This window comes from Symphalangus syndactylus, chromosome 8 (genome assembly GCF_028878055.3).
Source record: "Symphalangus syndactylus isolate Jambi chromosome 8, NHGRI_mSymSyn1-v2.1_pri, whole genome shotgun sequence".
NCBI lineage: Eukaryota > Metazoa > Chordata > Mammalia > Primates > Hylobatidae > Symphalangus > Symphalangus syndactylus.
Window position 1 is genome coordinate 101,684,364 of NC_072430.2, and position 18,170 is coordinate 101,702,533.

At 43.8% G+C, this 18,170-nt stretch overlaps 1 protein-coding gene across 3 annotated transcripts in view; it reads left to right on the forward strand.

Annotated features, from left to right (window-relative positions):
* The first annotated feature begins 533 nt into the window (after nt 1-533).
* The window catches only part of MOB4 (MOB family member 4, phocein), a 36,879-nt gene continuing 19,242 nt past the window's right edge, over nt 534-18,170 (forward strand). Inside the window, exons 1-2 of one of the 3 annotated variants that reach the window (XM_055290118.2) lie at nt 534-729; nt 8,197-8,259. In XM_055290118.2, the coding sequence (XP_055146093.1) occupies nt 670-729; nt 8,197-8,259 (123 nt within the window). In that variant the 5' untranslated portion in view covers nt 534-669. The other 2 variants (XM_055290120.2, XM_055290119.2) reach the window with 2 other exon arrangements.

Sequence of the window (18,170 nt, forward strand, 5' to 3'; positions counted from 1 at the left end):
TCACAAAACCAGATGTACACTCTTCATCTCACATAATTGACATCTGCGTCGTTTATCTACGTAAACAAACTTGTCATTGAAAAAGTCCTTGGCTTTGAAGTCGCCGGATGGCGTAAATAACACTGACACTCAAATCCCCAGTGATTTCAGATTGGATCGATTTCACGCAGGTTCTATGGAATCTGCCCAGACTGCTGGCCTGTTTTCTACCCTGATTCCTTAGGTGGCTTCTGGGACAGAATTACGGTTCTCTAAGTATTTGCTTGCACGTGGGTTTACTGAAACAGTCGCCACTGTACGAAGTCCGTTCTTCCCGTGTAACTAACGAGAGCCCATACCACACTGCCGCAGCGGTCGCCGCGATCACGACCTTTCAAACCGCACCGCAGCCCTCGCAAAGAGGCTCGTGGCCCCCGCCTTCCGGTGCCTCAGTACCTGCCAGTAACCACCCGACGCTGTCCAGCTGTTCCTCGTTCGCCCTCTCCCTCCGCCTAGCCCGCTTCTACCCAGACAGCTCCCCGTTCTCCCGTCCTGCCCCGCGCAGGCTGCAGCTGTTCCGTCAGCTGCCGCTCCTCCTCCCAGACGCAGAGCGCCGCTCTGCCCCGCCCCCCGCGCAGGCTGCCGTCCCTACATCCGGGTACCGACTCCAGCCGCCTAGACGCTGGCACTATGGTCATGGCGGAGGGGACGGCAGTGCTGAGGCGGAACAGGCCGGGCACCAAGGCGCAGGTACCATGTCCGCACCTTTCCTGTCGGGCAACTAGGTGCCGAGCAGTGCCGCGCCCGGAAGCTGGCCGCCACTGCGGGGAGGTTGGGCCGAGGCGGCAGGCGAGCGGGCTGGGGCACTGGTGCCCGGCCTGCTCTTCCGGAGTTGCAGTCCCTCAATTTGGCTGAGGCGGTGGCGGCCGCCGTGAGGCCTGCGGAGCTCCGACCCAGGGGTAGGCGTGAGGGGCGGGTGGGGGCTGCGGGTGGTTCCTGCCTGCCGAGGCCCTGGGCTGCGACCCTGTCAGCAGCAACGGCTTCTCGCCTTGCCCCTGAGCCCCAGCTGACTAGCGGTGGAGGGGCGCGACCAGCCCGGTGGAGACCCCCGGGGTTTCCTGAAGGTCGGGGCCGCTGAGGTGGGAGGGGGTGTAAACACAGCCTACCTCGACCCGGCGTCCAGTTCCTACCTGGCCTGGGACCTACCTGCCCGTCTCCTGCCATCCAGCTTGTCTAGCCGGATTCGGGTGCCGATATTCTCCTCCTTGTTTCCCTTTGACCACCTCTCCCTGCCGCTTTCCCTGGAGCTGTTCTCTGGTCCAGCAAGTTTTCATCACCAAGTGGTGACTTGTTAGATGTCATTCCTTGCTAATAGGCGTGAAGCATAGTCAGAGAATGAACTGATTATAATTTTGTCAGCTATTTTGTAGGGCATTATGTGTGGTAAATTGGTGCTTGATTAGGCATTGGTTCTTAGGGTTTGGAAAAGATGGGATGCCTCACATTAAAAATAAATAAAATTGGCATCCGGACTTGAACTGATTAATTGCTAGCCGAAATGGCTTGCTATAGACTAGATGCTCTGAAATCGGAAGAGATGTGTTTATAAAATGTTAAAAAGTGATGCAAATGAAAATGGAAACAAAACAATCGTGGAGCTATGATTGTATGTCTGAGAATAGATTTTAATTTCTTATACAGAATTACGGAAAGAACACCTTTCGAAGGGGGCATACAGGTATTGATTACCTCCCCAGATTCATGTTACAGATAAGGAAACTGAAGCCCAAGAGAATTAACTGGATTTGCCCAAGGATACATAGTCTCCTGATTCTTAATTCACTGGTGACCTTTTCTCTTTAACAAGTTGCTTCTAATGCTGAATTTTAGAGAAAATTTTAAAGTCTTATTTTGGAGTCACATTAAGCTGTCAGTGACTCCTACTGACAGTTTTGTTTTCATACTACTGGAAATTTATCCGTTACATATGCTTGCTTTTTACCGTTTCCACACTTTACTTCCAAATGCTCTTTTCTCAGATATCTTTACATCTTATTCTGTGGAAACATTGTTTCTGATTACATTTTTATGTTCAGAAGTAGACTGTTGTGTTCATATTCTGAGTCATCTCATTTATTCATAAGTTCTTAATTTTGAAAGGTTAGAAAATAAAATATTTAATATCGTAACATACTTGCTATGTTGCTGTAAGTCACATAGAAGAAAGCTTATTGTCTTTTTTTTTCACATTGTCATGGATCAAGGTTGTTAGATAAAATATGAGAAAAAGGATAAAAAATAAAAAAGACTGCTTACGCTGTAGTTTGTCCTATCTTGTTTATCACATGAATTTCCTTTAGTGAAATGGGTCTGTTCTAAAATGATATATTTAGAACCATATCTCCTTCCCTATTGGGTCAAAAGAGAAAAAATTTTAAAACTATAATAGAGGGCTGGGTACGGTGGCTTACGCCTATAATCCCAGCACTTTGGGAGGTCGAGGCAGGCGGATCACCTGAGGTCAGGCGTTCAAGACCAGCCTGGCCAACATGGTGAAACCCCGTCTCTACTAAAAATACAAAAAATTAGCTGGGCGTGGTGGCAGGCGCCTGTAATCCCAGCCACTCGATAGGCTGAGGCAGGAGAATCGCTTGAACCCGGGAGGCGGAGGTTGCAGTGAGCCGGAATCGCGCCATTGCACTCCAGCCTGGTAACAAGAGCAAAACTCGGTCTCAAAGAAACAAACAAAAAAACTGTCGGAGAGTAGGTGGAGTGTTTTCCTACATTAAAAAAAAAGGTTGGTTAGACTGGAATATAGGCACATAGTTGGTTTTCTTTTTTCTTTCTTTCTTTTTTTTTTTTTTTTTTTTTTTTTTTTTTTTTGAGACAGTTTCGCTCTTGTTGCCCCCAAGCTGGAGTGCAATGGTGCGATCTCAGCTCACTGCAACCTCCGCCTCCCGAGTTCAAGCGATTCTTCTGCCTCAGCCTCCCGGGTAGCTGGGATTACAGGCGCATGCCACCACGCCTGGCTAATTTTTTGCAGAAACTGGGTTTCACCATGTTAGCCAGGCTGGTCTCGAACTCCTGACCTCAGGTGATCCGCCCGCCTTGGCCTCCCAAAGTGCTGGAATTACGGGCGTGAGCCATTGCACCTGGAGGTATTTTTTTTTTTTTTTTTTTTTTTTTTTTGTGAGGCAGAGTCTCGTTCTGTACCCAGGCTGGAGTGCAGTGGCGCGATCTCAGCTCACTGCAGTCGCTGCCTCTCAGGTTCAAGAGCTTCTCCTACCTCAGCCTCCGGAGTAGCTGGGATTGCAGGTGCCCGCCACCATGCCCGGCTAATTTTATTTTTATTTTTATTTATTTTATTTTATTTTTTGAGACGAGTCTCGCTCTGTCGCCCAGCCTGGAGTGCAGTGGCATGATCTTGGCTCACTGCAAGTTCTGCCTCCTGGGTTCACGCCGTTCTTCTGCCTCGGCCTCCAGAGTAGCTGGGACTACAGGCGCTAACCACCACGTCTGGCTAATTTTTTTTGTATTTTTAGTAGAGACGGGGTTTCACGGTGTTAGCCAGGATGGTCTGGATCTCCTGACCTTGTGATCCGCCCGTCTCGGCCTCCCAAAATGCTGGGATTACAGGCGTGAGCCACTGCGCCCAGCCAATTTTTTTTGTATTTTTAGTAGAGACGGGGTTTCAGCGTGTTAGCCAGGTTGGTCCCGAACTCCTGACCTCAAGTGATCTTCCCGCCTCAGCCTCCCAAAGTGCTGGGATTACAGGCGCAAGCCACCACGCTGGGCTTCGTAGTTGGTTTTCAATAAATGTTGGTTGAATTAGATGAGAATCTTTATTAAGCTGAATTTTTGGTGTCTCTCATAGGCATCTAAAATATGTCACAGTTATGATAAGGTGAAACATTTCATTCTCAACATCTTTTCTATATATAGTCATCATTGGTGTCCTCTGGGGTTTGGCTCCAGGTTAACTCCGTACCCCCACCCCATACCAAAATCCGAGGATGCTTAAGTTTCTTACGTAAAATGGCACAGTGTTTGCATATAACCTATGCACATTCTGTTATATAGTTTAAATCAACTCTAGATTACTTAATAATACCTAATACAATGCAAGTGTTGTGTAAATAGTTGTTATACTGTATTTAGGGAATAATGACCAAAAAAAAAGCTGGTGCATGTTTAGTACATATGCAACTATCTTGAAGACCTAACTAGGTACATAGTACATGTCAGCAACAATATAACATTTCCTGAATATTTTTTCTCCCCTGAAATGAATATTTTCAATTCCTGGTTGGTTGAATCTGCAGATGAAACCTGCAGATATAGAGGGCCAACTGTACATGTGTTTTCTAATATTTTAAAAACAATATTCTGTAAACTTTCTTAGTTTTTTTAAAAAGAAAAGAATAGACAGAGTATTGGTAGAAACTTTAGATCATACAGGAAAAATTTTAAAATTGCTCTTTAATAGTTAGATAATGTCTAAGAAAAGGAATCCTGGAACCATTTCTAGAAGATTGTTTTATTTCTTGATATTTTCCCTTAATAAAATTAGTTCATTTTCATCCAGATAGGCCAGCTATTTCAAAAATGATGAAATGTTTAAGACACTTAAAAAGATATACTCATTACCTACTGTCCAAACGAGGACATTGCTAATATAGTTGAATCCTTACAGAAGACATTCTCTGTCTTCTACCCTATCATTCCTTTTCTTTTCTGTATACTTTTACTATATGTGCATTATATCCATAAGTATGCCTTGGTCTTAAACTTTTTTTTTTTTTTTTTTGAGACGGAATCTCGCTCTGTCTCCCAGGCTGGAGTGCAGTGCTGCGCTCTCGGCTCACTGCAAACTCTGCTTCCCGGGTTCACGCCCACCACCACGCCTGGCTAATTTTTTGTATTTTTTCGTAGAGATGGTGTTTCACTGTGTTAGCCAGTATGGTCTCGATCTGCTGACCTCATGGTCCGCCTGCCTCAGCCTCCCAAAGTGCTGAGCATGAGCCACCGCACCCGGCCTAAACTTTTATTCATCTTATATACACTGTGTTTACTTCTAATTTGCTTTTTTTGCTCAAGGTTTTGAAGACTTAATCTTTGTTGATTGTTTTTACAGGTTTATATACAGGTTTATAGATTATTGGTTTACTCTTACCCCCTCCCCACCAAGTTTTACCTCAGAGACATTTGAGCTCCAAAGATGTGTCAGGCATTGTGCTACCCACTGAGGTTACATAGGTAAACTTTTCTGAAAAATCAGTGAAATGGAAAGGTTCTTAATCACTTAGGGGAATGTCTGTTAACTGTATTATCTACAGAGAGTTCCAGAACCAGGGCAAGATGCTCTATAAAAATATCCCCCTTAAGCTGGGCATGGTGGCTCGTGCTTGTAATGCCAGCACTTTGGGAGGCTGAGGCTGGAGGATTGATTGTGACCAGGAGTTTGAGACCAACCTGGCCAACAAAGTGAGACCTCGTCTCTGGGAAAAAAAAAAAAAAAGAAGAAATAAAAATATTCCCTTTAATAGAAAGCTGGTTTATTTGGACGTTTACTTCTCTTTTTAAAATTTTTGTGGGTATATGGTAGGTGTATATATTTATAGGTTACATGAGATATTTTGATACAAGCATGCAGTGTGTAATAATCACATCATGGGGGTAAATGGGGTATCCATCACCATAAGCATTTGTATTGGGGAACCTGCCCTGATAGTCACATAGGTTCTTTTCTATTTTCCCTAAGCTCGGCCTATTTGAGAAATGAAGGGACAGAGTACAAAAGAGAGAAATTTTAAAGCTGGGCGTCCGAGGGAGACATCACATGTTGGTGGGTTCCGTGATGCCCCGCAAGCCGCAAAACCGGCAAGTTTTTATTAGGGACTTTCAAAAGCGGAGGGAGTGTACGGATAGGGTGTGGGTCACAAAGATCGCATACTTCACAAGGTAATAGAATATCACAAGGGAAATGGAGGCAGGGCGAGATCACAGGACCACAGGACTGGGGCAAAATTAAAATTGCTAATGAAGTTTCAGGCACCATTGTCATTGATAACATCTTATCAGGAGACAGTGTTTTGAGAGCAACCGGTCTGACCAAAATTTATTAGGTGGGAATTTCCTCTTCCTAATAAGCCTGGGAGCACTATGGGAGACTGGGGTTTATTTCACTCCTACAGTTTCGACCATAGAAGACGGCCACACCCAAGGGGGCCGTCTATAGACCCACCCCCAGGCACGTATTCTCTTTCCCAGGGATGTTCCTTGCTGAGAAAAAGAATTCAGCGATATTTCTCCCATTTGCTTTTGAAAGAAGAGAAATATGGCTCTGTTCTGCCTGGCTCACCAGTGGTCAGAGTTTAAGGTTCTCTCTCTTATTCCCTGAACAATTGCTGTTATCCTGTTCTTTTTTCAAGGTGCCCAGATTTCATATTGTTCAAACACACATGCTCTACAATTTGTGCAGTTAACACAATTATCACAGGGTCCTGAGGTGACATACATCCTCCTCAGCTGACAGGATTAAGAGATTAAAGACAGGCCTAGGAAATCACAAGGGTATTGATTGGGGAAGTGGTAAGTGTCCATGAAATCTTCACAATTTGTATTTAGAGACTGCAGTAAAGACAGGTATAGGAAATTGTAAAAGTATTAATTTGGGGAACTAATAAATGTCCATGAAATCTTCACACTCCACCTTCTTCTGCCATGTCTTCAGCCGGTCCCTCTGTTTGGGGTCCCTGACTTCTCGCAACACATTTGTCCTTTATGTTGCAAAAAATTAGATTCTTTTAGTTTTTTTTAAATGTACAATTAAATTGGTTTTTACTGTAGTCACCCTGTTGTGCTAGCAAATACTAGGTCTTATTCATTGTTTTCTATTTTTTTTGTACCCATGGGTGATTACTTTTTTTTTTTTTTTTGAGATGAAGTCTTGCCCTGTCACCCAGGCTGGAGTGCAGTGGTGTGATCTTGATTCGCCACAGCTTCCGCCTCCTGAGTTCAAGCAATTCTCCTGCCTCAGCCTCCTGAGTAGCTGGGATTACAGGCGTACGCCACCATGCCCGGCTATTTTTTGTATTTTTAGTAGAGACGGGGTTTCATCATGTTGGCCAGGCTGGTCTCGAACTCCTGACCTCAAGTGATCCTTCTGCCTCGGCCTCCCAAAGTGCTAGGGTTACTGGTGTAAGCCACCATGCCCAGCCTGATGATTACTTTTTAATGGTGCCCGTATTTTGATTTAGAAATTCAAAACTCTATTTGGAATGAGAATAATAATTTATAATTTCTTTTTAAAATAATACTTATGGGTCGAGCATGGTGGCTCACGCCTGTAATCCCAGCACTTTGGGAGTCTGAGGTAGGTGGATCACAAGGTCAAGAGATCAAGATCATCCTGGCCAACATGGTGAAACCCTGTCTCTACAAAAAATACAAAAATTAGCTGGGGGTGGTGGTGCGCGCCTGTAGTCCCAGCTACTTGGGAGGCTCAGGCAGGAGAATCACTTGAACCCAGGAGGTGGAGGTTGCAGTGAGCTGAGATCGCACCACTACACTCCAGTCTGGTGACAGAGCGGTCTCAAAATAATAATAATAATATTAATAATAATAATAATTATGGAACAGTAAATTAGCTACTAATGCTAGCTATTCTCTTTTGGTAAAAATCTGATTTACTTTTTGGTGTCTGGAGATTTTTTTTTCATTGTAACTTTTTGAGAGAGATTTAACCATCATAAAAAAGTGATAGACTTATCTCCCCAATTAAGTAATACATTAAAGGTTTATGGGAGCTGTATTTGAGGAATTTGTGATTGGAAAAAACGTAATTTATAGTTCAATTAAATAAAATCTTAATGTTCATTTAAAAAACATTAAACATCCAGGTGCAGTGGGTCAGGACTATAATCCTAAGAATAGGGCAGCTAAGGTGAGAGGCTGAGGTGGGATGATTGCTTACACCCAGGAGTTTGAGGCTGTAGTGAGTTATGATTGTGCCACTGCACACCAGCATGGGCTGCAGAGTGAGACCCTGTCTGTAAAAAAGAAAAGTTGAATAAAATTTATTTCCTTATTTCACTGATAATTACATTGCAAAAGTTTTTTCTTCCCCTCTAGTGTGAGCTTTGGATCTTTATTAAGAATTGAAGTTAATCATGATAGTATTTTGTATGTGCTTTAACCGTGAATTTATTTTTATAGGATTTCTATAATTGGCCTGATGAATCCTTTGATGAAATGGACAGTACACTAGCTGTTCAACAGGTAATAAAAATAGTTTCTTTTCACCCTGTGTCTTTTGGAGTACGATGTGTAAGTGCCCATTGGGTGGCCTTCGTCTGTTGGTCACTGTGCAGCAGTCTGCTTCCCAATAAAGCGTGCTCTTTCACGAAACAAAACAAAACAAAATAGTTCCTTTTACAACTCCAATAACCTAAGCATTTTACCTCTTTGACATAGTTAAGTATTCTTGTATCTTTTAGCATAGAGAAGATTCCACTGAATTAATGGAATGCCTATTTAAAAGTTTAGTCAACCCTCATTTTACTTCCCAGACGGGGCGGCCAGGCAGAGGTGCTCCTCACCTCCCAGCCGGGGCGGCCGGGCAGAGGCGCTCCCCACCTTCCAGATGGGGCGGCGGCCGGGCAGGGGCTGCAATCCCAGCACCCTGGCAGGCCAAGGCAGGCGGCCGGGGGGTAGAGGCTGCCGCGAGGCCAGACCACGCCACCGCACTCCAGCCCGGGCAACACCGAGCACTGGGTGAGCGAGACTCCGTCTGTAGTCCCAGTACCTCGGGAGGCTGAGGCGGGCAGAGCACTCGGCGTCAGGAGCTGGCGACCAGCGTGGCCAAGATGGCGAACGCGTGCCTGCATCCAAAGGAGAAAAGGCAGGCAGCGGTGGCGCGCGCCGGCACTCCCAGGCAGTCCGCGGCGCGGGCAGCAGGAAGCCGAGTAGATTGTAGCCTGGGCCAGAGAGGGAAAGAAAGAAAGAAAGAAAGAAGGGAGGGAGGGAGGGAGGGAGGGACGGAAGGAAGGAAGGAAGGAAGGAAGGAAGGAAGGAAGGAAGGAAGGAAGGAAGGAAGGAAGGAGTCAACCCTCATTTTAAGATGGCCTATTAAGCTGGGCACCATGGCTGCCAGCACTTTGGGAGGCCAATCACTTGAGGCCAGGAGTTCAAGACCAGCCTGAGTGACATAACAGGACCCTGTTTCTACAAAAAGATAAATTAGCCAGGCATGGTGGCGCACACCTGTAGTCCCAGTAGCTAGGGAGTCGGAGGCGGGGAGATCACTTGATCCTACTTCAAGGGTCTAATGAGCTATGATTGTGCCACTGTACTTCAACCTGGGTGACAGAGTGAGATCTTGTCTCTTAAAAAGATAAAAATAGCCCAGGTGTGGTGGCTCACAGCTGTAATCCCAGCACTTTGGGAAGCCGAGGCAGGTGGATCACTAGGTCAGGAGATCAAGACCATCCTGGTTAACACGGTGAAACCTCGTCTCTACTAAAAACATAAAAAATTAGCCAGATGTGGTGGCATGCGCCTGTAGTCCCAGCTACTTGGGAGGGCTAAGGCAGGAGAATCGTTTTAACCCAAGAGGCGGAGGTTGCAGTGAGCCAAGATCATGCCACTGCACTCCACCCTGGCCAAAAGCAAGACTTTATCTCAAAAAAAAAAACCAAAAAAACAAAAAACAAAATACAATTTCATTAAGGGGCTAATGAAAAGATAATATAAATTGGAGCGTACTAGTATATTGGATTAGGCATTGGTTAAATTTTTTTTGTTTTGAATTTTTAGTAGAGACAGGGTTTTGCCATGTTGCCCACCTTGAACTCCTGGGCTCAAGCAGTCCACCCACCATGGCCTCCCAAGGTGCTGGGATTGCAAGTGTGAGTCACTGCACCTGTCTTTTTTTTTTTTCTTTTCTTTTCTTTTTTTTTTTTTTTTTTTTTTGAGACTGGGTCTCACTCTGTTGCCCAGGCTGGAGTGCAGTGGCTCGGGCATGGCAAAATGTAGCCTCAACTTCCTGGGCTCAGGTGATTGTTCTACCTCAGCCTCCCAAGTAGCTGGGACTATAGGCGCACGCTGCCACATCTGGCTAATTTTTTGTAGAGATGGGGTTTCACCATGTTGCCCTGGCTGTTGATAACATTTTTAAAGGGGAAATATACCATAAATCGAGGCTGTTTGGCTTCATTTTGATAGCCAGATAATAAAAGTAGATAGCTGGCCGGGTGCGGTGGCTCACGCCTGTAATCCCAGCACATTGGGAGGCTAGGGCGGGCAGATCACAAGGTCAGGAGATTGAGACCGTCCTGGCTAACATGGTGAAACCCCATCTCTACTAAAAATACAAAAAAATTAGCCGGGCGTGGTGGTGGGTGCCTGTAGTCCCACCTACTTGGGAGGCTGAGGCAGGAGAATGATGTGAACCTGGGAGGCGGAGCTTGCAGTGAGCCGAGATCGCACCACTGCACTCCAGCCTGGGGCACAGAGCAAGACTCCATCTCAAAAAAAAAAAAAAAAAAAAAAGTGGATAGCTATTTGGATTTGTTATGTTATTTGAAGATCTTAAAAAATAAAAGAGACATATAGTTGAATTATTTGAGCATTAAAAACCACCCATCTGGGTGTGGTGGCTCACACCTGTAATCTTAGTACTTTGGGAGGCCGAGGAGGGAGGATCACTTTGAGGCTGGGAGTTTGAAACCAGCCTGGACAATATAGTGAGACCCTGTCTCTGTAAAAAATAAAAAGGTTAGGCTAGGTGATGTGCACCTGTAGTCCTAGCTACTTAGGAGGCTGAGGTGGGAAGATAGAGTTTATGGTGAGCTGTGATTGCGCCACTGCACTCCAGGCTGGTGACAGAGACCCTATCTCAAAAAAAAAAAAAAAGGAAAAAGAAAAAATGCTGTTCAATCAGCAAATATTTATTGGGTTCTCACTATATAGCTAGCAATGAGTTAGGCCTTGTGGAAGATAAAGGAATATAAACCTAAATCTAGCTCTATGCCTAGAAATTGGTTAAATTTTGAAGAAAAATGTACAGATGGTTATTTCTTTAAAAATAGGGGGAAGTGTCCTGTTTGTTGAATTTGTTCATTTATTCTCACAGGTTTTTTGGGTGTGAAATCATTAGGGTTTTCTACATATGAGACCATGTCATCTGCAAACAGATAATTTTACTTCTCCAATCTAGACCTGTTTTCTTTCTTTTTCTTGCCTGATTGCTCTGGCTAGACCTTCCAGTACTACTTTGAATAAAAGTGGTGAAAGAGGGCATCTTTGTCTTCTTCCTGATCTTAGAGGAGAGCTTTTAGTTTTTCACTGTTGAGTATGATGTTCACTATGGATTTTTCATATATGGTCTTTATTATATTGAAGTTGTTTCCTTTATTCGTAGTTCATTCAGTGCTTTTTAGATCATAAAATGGTATTAAATTTTGTCAGATGCTTTTTCTGCACCTATTGAGATGATCATGTGTTTCTTTTTCTTACTTATTTTTTATTTTTTTATTTTTTTGAGACAGATTCTCACTCTGTCACCAGGCTGGAGTGCAGTGGCGCGACCTCAACTCACTGTAGCCTCTGCCACCTGGGTTCAAGTGATTCTCCTGCCTCAGCCTCCTGAGTAGCTGGGATTACAGGCGCCCGCCACTGCGCCTGGTTAATTTTTGTAGTTTTAGTTAGAGATGGGATTTCACCATCTTGGCCAGGCCGATCTTGAACTCCAGACCTTGTGATCTACCCACCTCGGCTTCCCAAAGTGCTGGGATTACAGGTGTGTGCCATCATGCCTGGCATTAATTTTTCTTTAAATGTTTGGTATTTTCTTTAAATGTTTACTAGTGAAGCCGTTAGGCCCAGGGTTTTCTTTGGTTGCTTAACATTGGGAATATAATTAATGCCACTGAACTGTACACTTAAAAATGGTTTAAATGCCTTTCCTGTCTTTATTGAATGGTCTCAGCAGCCTTGTCGAAATCTTTTGGCCGTGTATGTGACACGTTATTTCTGGGTGCTTTATTTATTTCTATTTGTCTGTATGTCTATCCTTATGCCAGTATCACACAGTGTTTGATTACTGTAGCTTTGTAGTAAGTTTTGAACTCAAGAAGTGTGAATCCTCCAGCTTTGTTCCTTATTTTATTTTTCTTAATAGAGACAGAATTTTGCAATGTTGCCCAGGTTGGTTTTGAACTCTTGGGCTCAGGTGATCCTCTTGCCTTGGCTGGGATTACAGGCATGAGCCACCATGCTCTGACCAAATTTGTACTTTATTTTCAAGATTTTTTTTTGTTTATTCAGAAACCCTTGCAATTCCATATAAATTTGAGGATCACCTTTTCCGTATCTGCAAAAAAAAGGGGGCTGTCAATTGGAATTTAGATAGAGATTGCCTCGTATCTCTAGATTGCTTTAGGTAGCATTGACATCTTAATGATATTAAGCCTTCTTACTCATGCACACAAGATGTCTTTCCATTTATTTAGGTCATCTTTAATTACTTGCAGCAATGTTTTGTAGTTTTCAGTCTGCAAAAAATTTTATCTCCTTATTTAAATCTATTTCTAGATATTTAAAAGTTTTTAGGTGCTATTGTAAGTGGAATTGCTTTCTTCCTTTTTAGATTCTTACAGGTATATAGAAACAGAACTGATTTTTGTGTATTCATCTTGTATTCTACGACTTTGCTGAATCATTTTTCACTTAGAGTAACGTTCTTGTGGATTCTTTGGGATTTCCTATATATAGGATCATGTCATTTGTGGATAGAGATAGTTTTACCACTTCCTTTCCAAATGAGATGCGTTTTATTTCTTTATCTTGTCTAGTTGCTCTGGCTGGAAATTTAGTACAGTGTTGAATAGCGGTGGTGAAAGTGAGCATCCTTGTCTCATTTGGGTTTTAAGGGAAAGGCTTTTAGTTTTTCACCATTGAGTCTGAGGTTAGCTGTGAGTTTTTCATGAATGCCCTTAATCATGTTGGGGAAATTTCCTTTTAAACCTAGTTTTCTGAGTGGTTTTATCATGAAAATATGTTGGATTTTGTCAGATATCTTTTCTGCATTGGTATGATTGTGTGCTTTTTTCCGTTTGTATATTAATGTAGTATATTGCATTGTTGTTTTTTTTTTTTAATGTTGAACCACCTTTGCATTCCTGATAACTTCCTTTTGATTTATATTTGTATGGTATTTCTTCTTTCATGATTTGACATACCTATATAATTATGTTTGAAGTAAGTTTCTTGTAGACAGCATATGGTTGAGTCATATTTCTTAGTTCATTTTGACAGACTTTCTCTTTTAATTGGTATGTTCAGACCATTTAACATTGATGTACTGAATGTTTACTGTTATTTAGATTTAGACCTACCGTTTTATTACTTTTTAGTTTGTTCCTTCTGGGCTTTTTGTTTGTTTCCGTTTCCCCTTTTCTGTCTTTTTAAGGGTGAGTTGAACATTTTTAGTATTGTTTTAATTCTAATTTTGACATATTTATATACTTGATTACTAAATGTGTACTCTGCGCAGTTTACTGAAAAATCAGTATTCTACCACTTTACTTGAAATGTAGAAACTTTGCTATCATATGCACCCCTTTTCCTCCCCCTTTATACTATAGTTGCTATATATTACATCAATATACATTGAAAACCCCATCGTTAATCTTTTTGCTTTCACCTGTCAAACATATTTTAAAGAAGTCATGAGAAGAATGGTCTATTATACCCAGATATTTACAATATCTCCTGCTCCTGATGTTCCCAATTTTCTTTTTCTTTTTTTTTGAGATGGAGTCTCGCCCTGTCTTCCAGGCTGGAGTGCAATGGCGCAATCTCTGCTCACAGCAAGCTCCGCCTCCTGGGTTCAGGCCATTCTCCTGCCTCAGCCTCCTGAATAGCTGGGACTACAGGCGCTCGCCATCACGCCCGGCTGATTTTTTTGTATTTTTAGTAGAGACAGGGTTTCACTGTGTTAGCCAGGATGGTCTCCATCTCCTGACCTTGTGATCTGCCCGCCTCGGCTTCCCAAAGTGCTGGGATTACAGGCGTGAGTTACCGCGCCTGGCCTCCCAATTTTCTTTGTGTTATTTTCTGTCTGAAGAACTTCCTTTAGCAATTTTTTTTTTTTTTTTTTTTTTTTTTGAGACAGAGTCTTGCTCTGTCACTCAGACTGGGGTGCAGTGGTGCGATCTCGGCTCACTGAGTTTAAACAGTTCTCCTGCCTCAGGCTCCTGAGTTCAAGCAGTTCTCCTGCCTCACCCTCTCGAGTAGCTGGGATTACAGGCATGTGCCACCACTCCCAGCTAATTTTTGTGTTTTTAGTACAGACAGGGTTTCACCATGTTGGCCAAGCTGGTCTTGAACTCTTGACTTGCCCGCCTCAGCCTCACAGAGTACTGGGATTACAGACATGAGCCACCGCGCCCAGCTGATCTTCATTTCTAAGTAATATTTTTGTTGGATATAGAATTCTGGCTTGACAACTCTTTCAGCACATTTTTATTTTTATTTTATTTATTTATTTATTTTTTTGAGACGGAGTCTCGCTCTATCACCCAGACTGGAGTACAGTGGTGTGATCTTGGCTCACTGCAACCTCCATCTCCTGGGTTCAGGCGATTCTCCTGCCTCAGCCTCCCTAGTACTGGGACTACAGGTGCATGCTGCCACAGCTGCCTCATTTTTCTATTTTTAGTAGAGACTGGGTTTTGCCATATTGGCCAGGCTGGTCTTGAACTCCTGACCTCAAGTGATCCATCCACCTCAGCCTCCCAAAGTTCTGGGATTATAGGTGTGAGCCACTGTGCCCGGCCTTATTTTATTTATTTATTTTGAGATGGAGTTTTGCTCTGTCACCCAGGCTGGAGTGCTGTGGCGCAATCTCGTCTCACTCCAACCTCTGCCTCCAGATTCAAGCCATTCTCCTGCCTCAGCCTCCAGAGTAGCTGGGATTACAGGTGCACACCACCACGCCCAGCTAATTTCTGTACATTTAGTACAGATGGGGTTTCACCATGTTGGCCAGAATGGTCTCGATCTCTTGACCTCGTGATCTGCCCGCCTCAGCCTCCCAAATTGCTGGGATTACAGGCGTGAACCACCCCGCCTGGCCTCCGGCCTTATTTTCATTTTTATTTATTTATTTTTGAGATGGATTCTCACTCTGTCTCCCAGGCTGGAGTGCAGTGGCGCGATCTTGGCTCACTGCAACACCCACCCCCTGGGTTCAAGCGATTCTCCTCTGTCAGCCTCCCTAGTAGCTGGGATAACAGGCGCCTGCCACTGTGCACGGCTAATTTTTGTATTTTTAGTAGAGACGGGGTTTCACCTTCTTGGCCAGGCTGGTCTTGAACTCCTGACCTCGTGATCCACCCTCCTCGGCCTCCCAAAGTGCTGGGATTACAGGTGTGAGCCACCATGCCTGGACTCTATTTTTATTTTTTTTTTGAGACAGAGTCTCACTCTGTTGGCAGGCTGGAGTGCAGTGGTACGATCATAGCTTACTGCAGCCATAAACTCCTGGCTTAAGAGATCCTCTCACCTCAGCTTTCTGAATAGCTATGACTACAGGAGCACACCACCCCTGGCTGACTTTTTTTTTTTTTGTAGAGACGTGGTCTCGCTATGTTGCCTAGGCTGGTCTTGAACTCTTGGCCTCAAGCAGTCCTCCTGCCTCAGCCTAAGTTTTTCAGCACTTTAAAAATGTTTTGCCATTTTGCTTCCATGGTTTCTGATGAGAAAGAATCTGTCATTCAAATTCTTCTGGCTTCTTTAGTGGTGTTTTTTTCTTTGTTCTGTTTTTTTTTTGAGACAGGGTCTCACTCTGTCATTCCAGGCTGGTGTACAGTGGACTTCTTAGGCTCAAGCAATCCTTCTAACTCAGCCTCTCAAGTAGCTGGGACTACAGGCACGCGCCACCATGCCTGGCTAATTTTTATGTTTTGTAGACATGAGGTCTTACTGTGTTGCCCAAGCTGGTCTCTAACTCCTGAGCTTGAGTGATCCTCCTGCCTTGGTCTTCCAAAGTGCTGGGATACAGACCTGAGCTACCACACCTGGACTTATCTTTAGGTTTTAGCCATTTGATTATGATGTGTCTGGTTGTAGATTTCTTTGGGTTTATCTTGTTTGATGTGCACTCAGCTTTTTTTAAATTGTGGCAATATATATGAGACATAAAATTTATCATTTTTGCTATTTTAAAGTGTACAGTTCTGTGGCATTAAGTACATTCCCATTGTGCAACGATCACCACCATCCGTGTCCAGAACTTTTTCATCTTCCCCAACTGAAATTCTATACGTATTAAACGGTAACTCCCTATTCCTCTTTTTTTTCTCAGCCTACTCAGCTTCTTGAATTTGCAAGCTTATGTCTTTTTACAAACTTGGAAACTTTTCAGCATTATTTCTTCAAGTACCTTTTTTTTTGAGACGGAGTCTTGCTCTGTTGCCCAGGCTGGAGTGCAGTGGCATGATCTCGGCTCACTGCAACCTCTGCTTCCCGGGTTCAAGCGATTCTCCTGCCTCAGCCTCCATGCGCCACCATGCCCGGCTAATTTTTGTATTTTTATTAGAGATGGGGTTTTACCCTATTGGCCAGGCTGGTCTCGAACTCCTGACCTCGTGATCCACCTGCCTCGGCCTCCCAAAGTGCTAGGATTATAGGCGGGAGCCACCTCGTCCAGTCTTCTTAGCTCATTTTTAAAAAATGATAGTTGCCTCTATTGCATGAAAGTGTGGAGGACTCATTATAGAAAACAAAATGACTTTTTTTTTGAGATAGAGTCTCACTCCCAGGTTGGAGTGCAGTAGCGTGTGATTGCTGCTCAGAGCAACCTCCACCTCCCAGGTTCAAGTGATTCTCCCGCCTCAGTCTCCCAGTAGCTGAGATTACAGGCGTGTGCTACCATGCCCGGCCAGTTTTTGTATTTTTAGTAGAGACGGTGTTTCGCCATGTTGGCCAGGCTGGTCTTGAACTCTTGACCTCAGGTGATCTGCCCGCCTCTGCCTCCCAAAGTGCTGGGATTACAGGGGTGAGCCATTGTGACTGGCCAAAATGGCATTTTTATTTCTAAGTTAAGGATTTCTTTTTTGCTTTATATAAATTGGTATCAATAAAAGGATTCTAGATTTCTTCAAGATTGACAGCTTGTAACTCCACTTAATAACAAAATTTAGTAATTATATAAGTAAAGTCAGTTTCTAAATATACAGTTAAATAATTAAAATTGGGCTGGGCCCAGTGGTTCATGCCTGTAATTCCAGTACTTTGGGAGGCTGAGGTGGGAGAATTGCTTGAGCCCAGGAGTTCAAAACTAGCTTAAGCAGTCTTGAATTAGCCTAGGCAGTCTTGAATTAACCAGGTGTTGTGGGCGCTTGCATGTAATCCCAGCTACTTGGGAGGCTGAAGCAGGAGAATTGCTTGAACCCAGGAGGCAGAGGTTGCAGTGAGCTGCGATAGTGCCACTGCACTCTAGCCTGGGCGACAGAACGAAACTCTATCTAAAAAAATAAATAAATAAAAGTCTCTGTGTTCAGGGACTCACTATATGAAGGAGACACATGAAAGTAAGTGCTAGTAAGTTGTGCTATTAAGTGTGAAATAAATGCTGCTAAGAGTTCTAGCCATAGAAGACTGGGTGTAGTGGCTCACGCCTGTAATCCCAGCACTTTGGGAAGCTGAGGCAGGTGGATCACTTGAGGTCAGGACTTCAAGACCAGCCTGACCAACATGGTAAAACCCCGTCTCTACTAAAAATACAAAAATTAGCTGGGCATGGTGGCACATGCCTATAATCCCAGCTACTCGGAAGGCTGAGGCAACAGGATCACTTGAACCCGGAAGGCAGAGGTTGTAGTGAGCTGAGATTGCGCCACTACACTGCAGCCTGGGCGACAGAGTGAGACTCTATCTCAAAAACAAAAACAAAGCTCTATCCATAGAAGGTGTAGTGGGAACAGGAAAGACAAAACTGAATAGACAGATTGCTAATATATACAAATTACAAATGTGGCGGGAAATCGAATGGAGTTCTGTGAGGATTCAAATAATCAGGGAGTGCTTGAGTGTATTGGGGGAATGAGAGATTTGGACAGAATTGTGATGTGGAATTTGAGGTGGCCTTTGGAGAAGGTATACAATTTAGCTGTATCTCCTCAAGG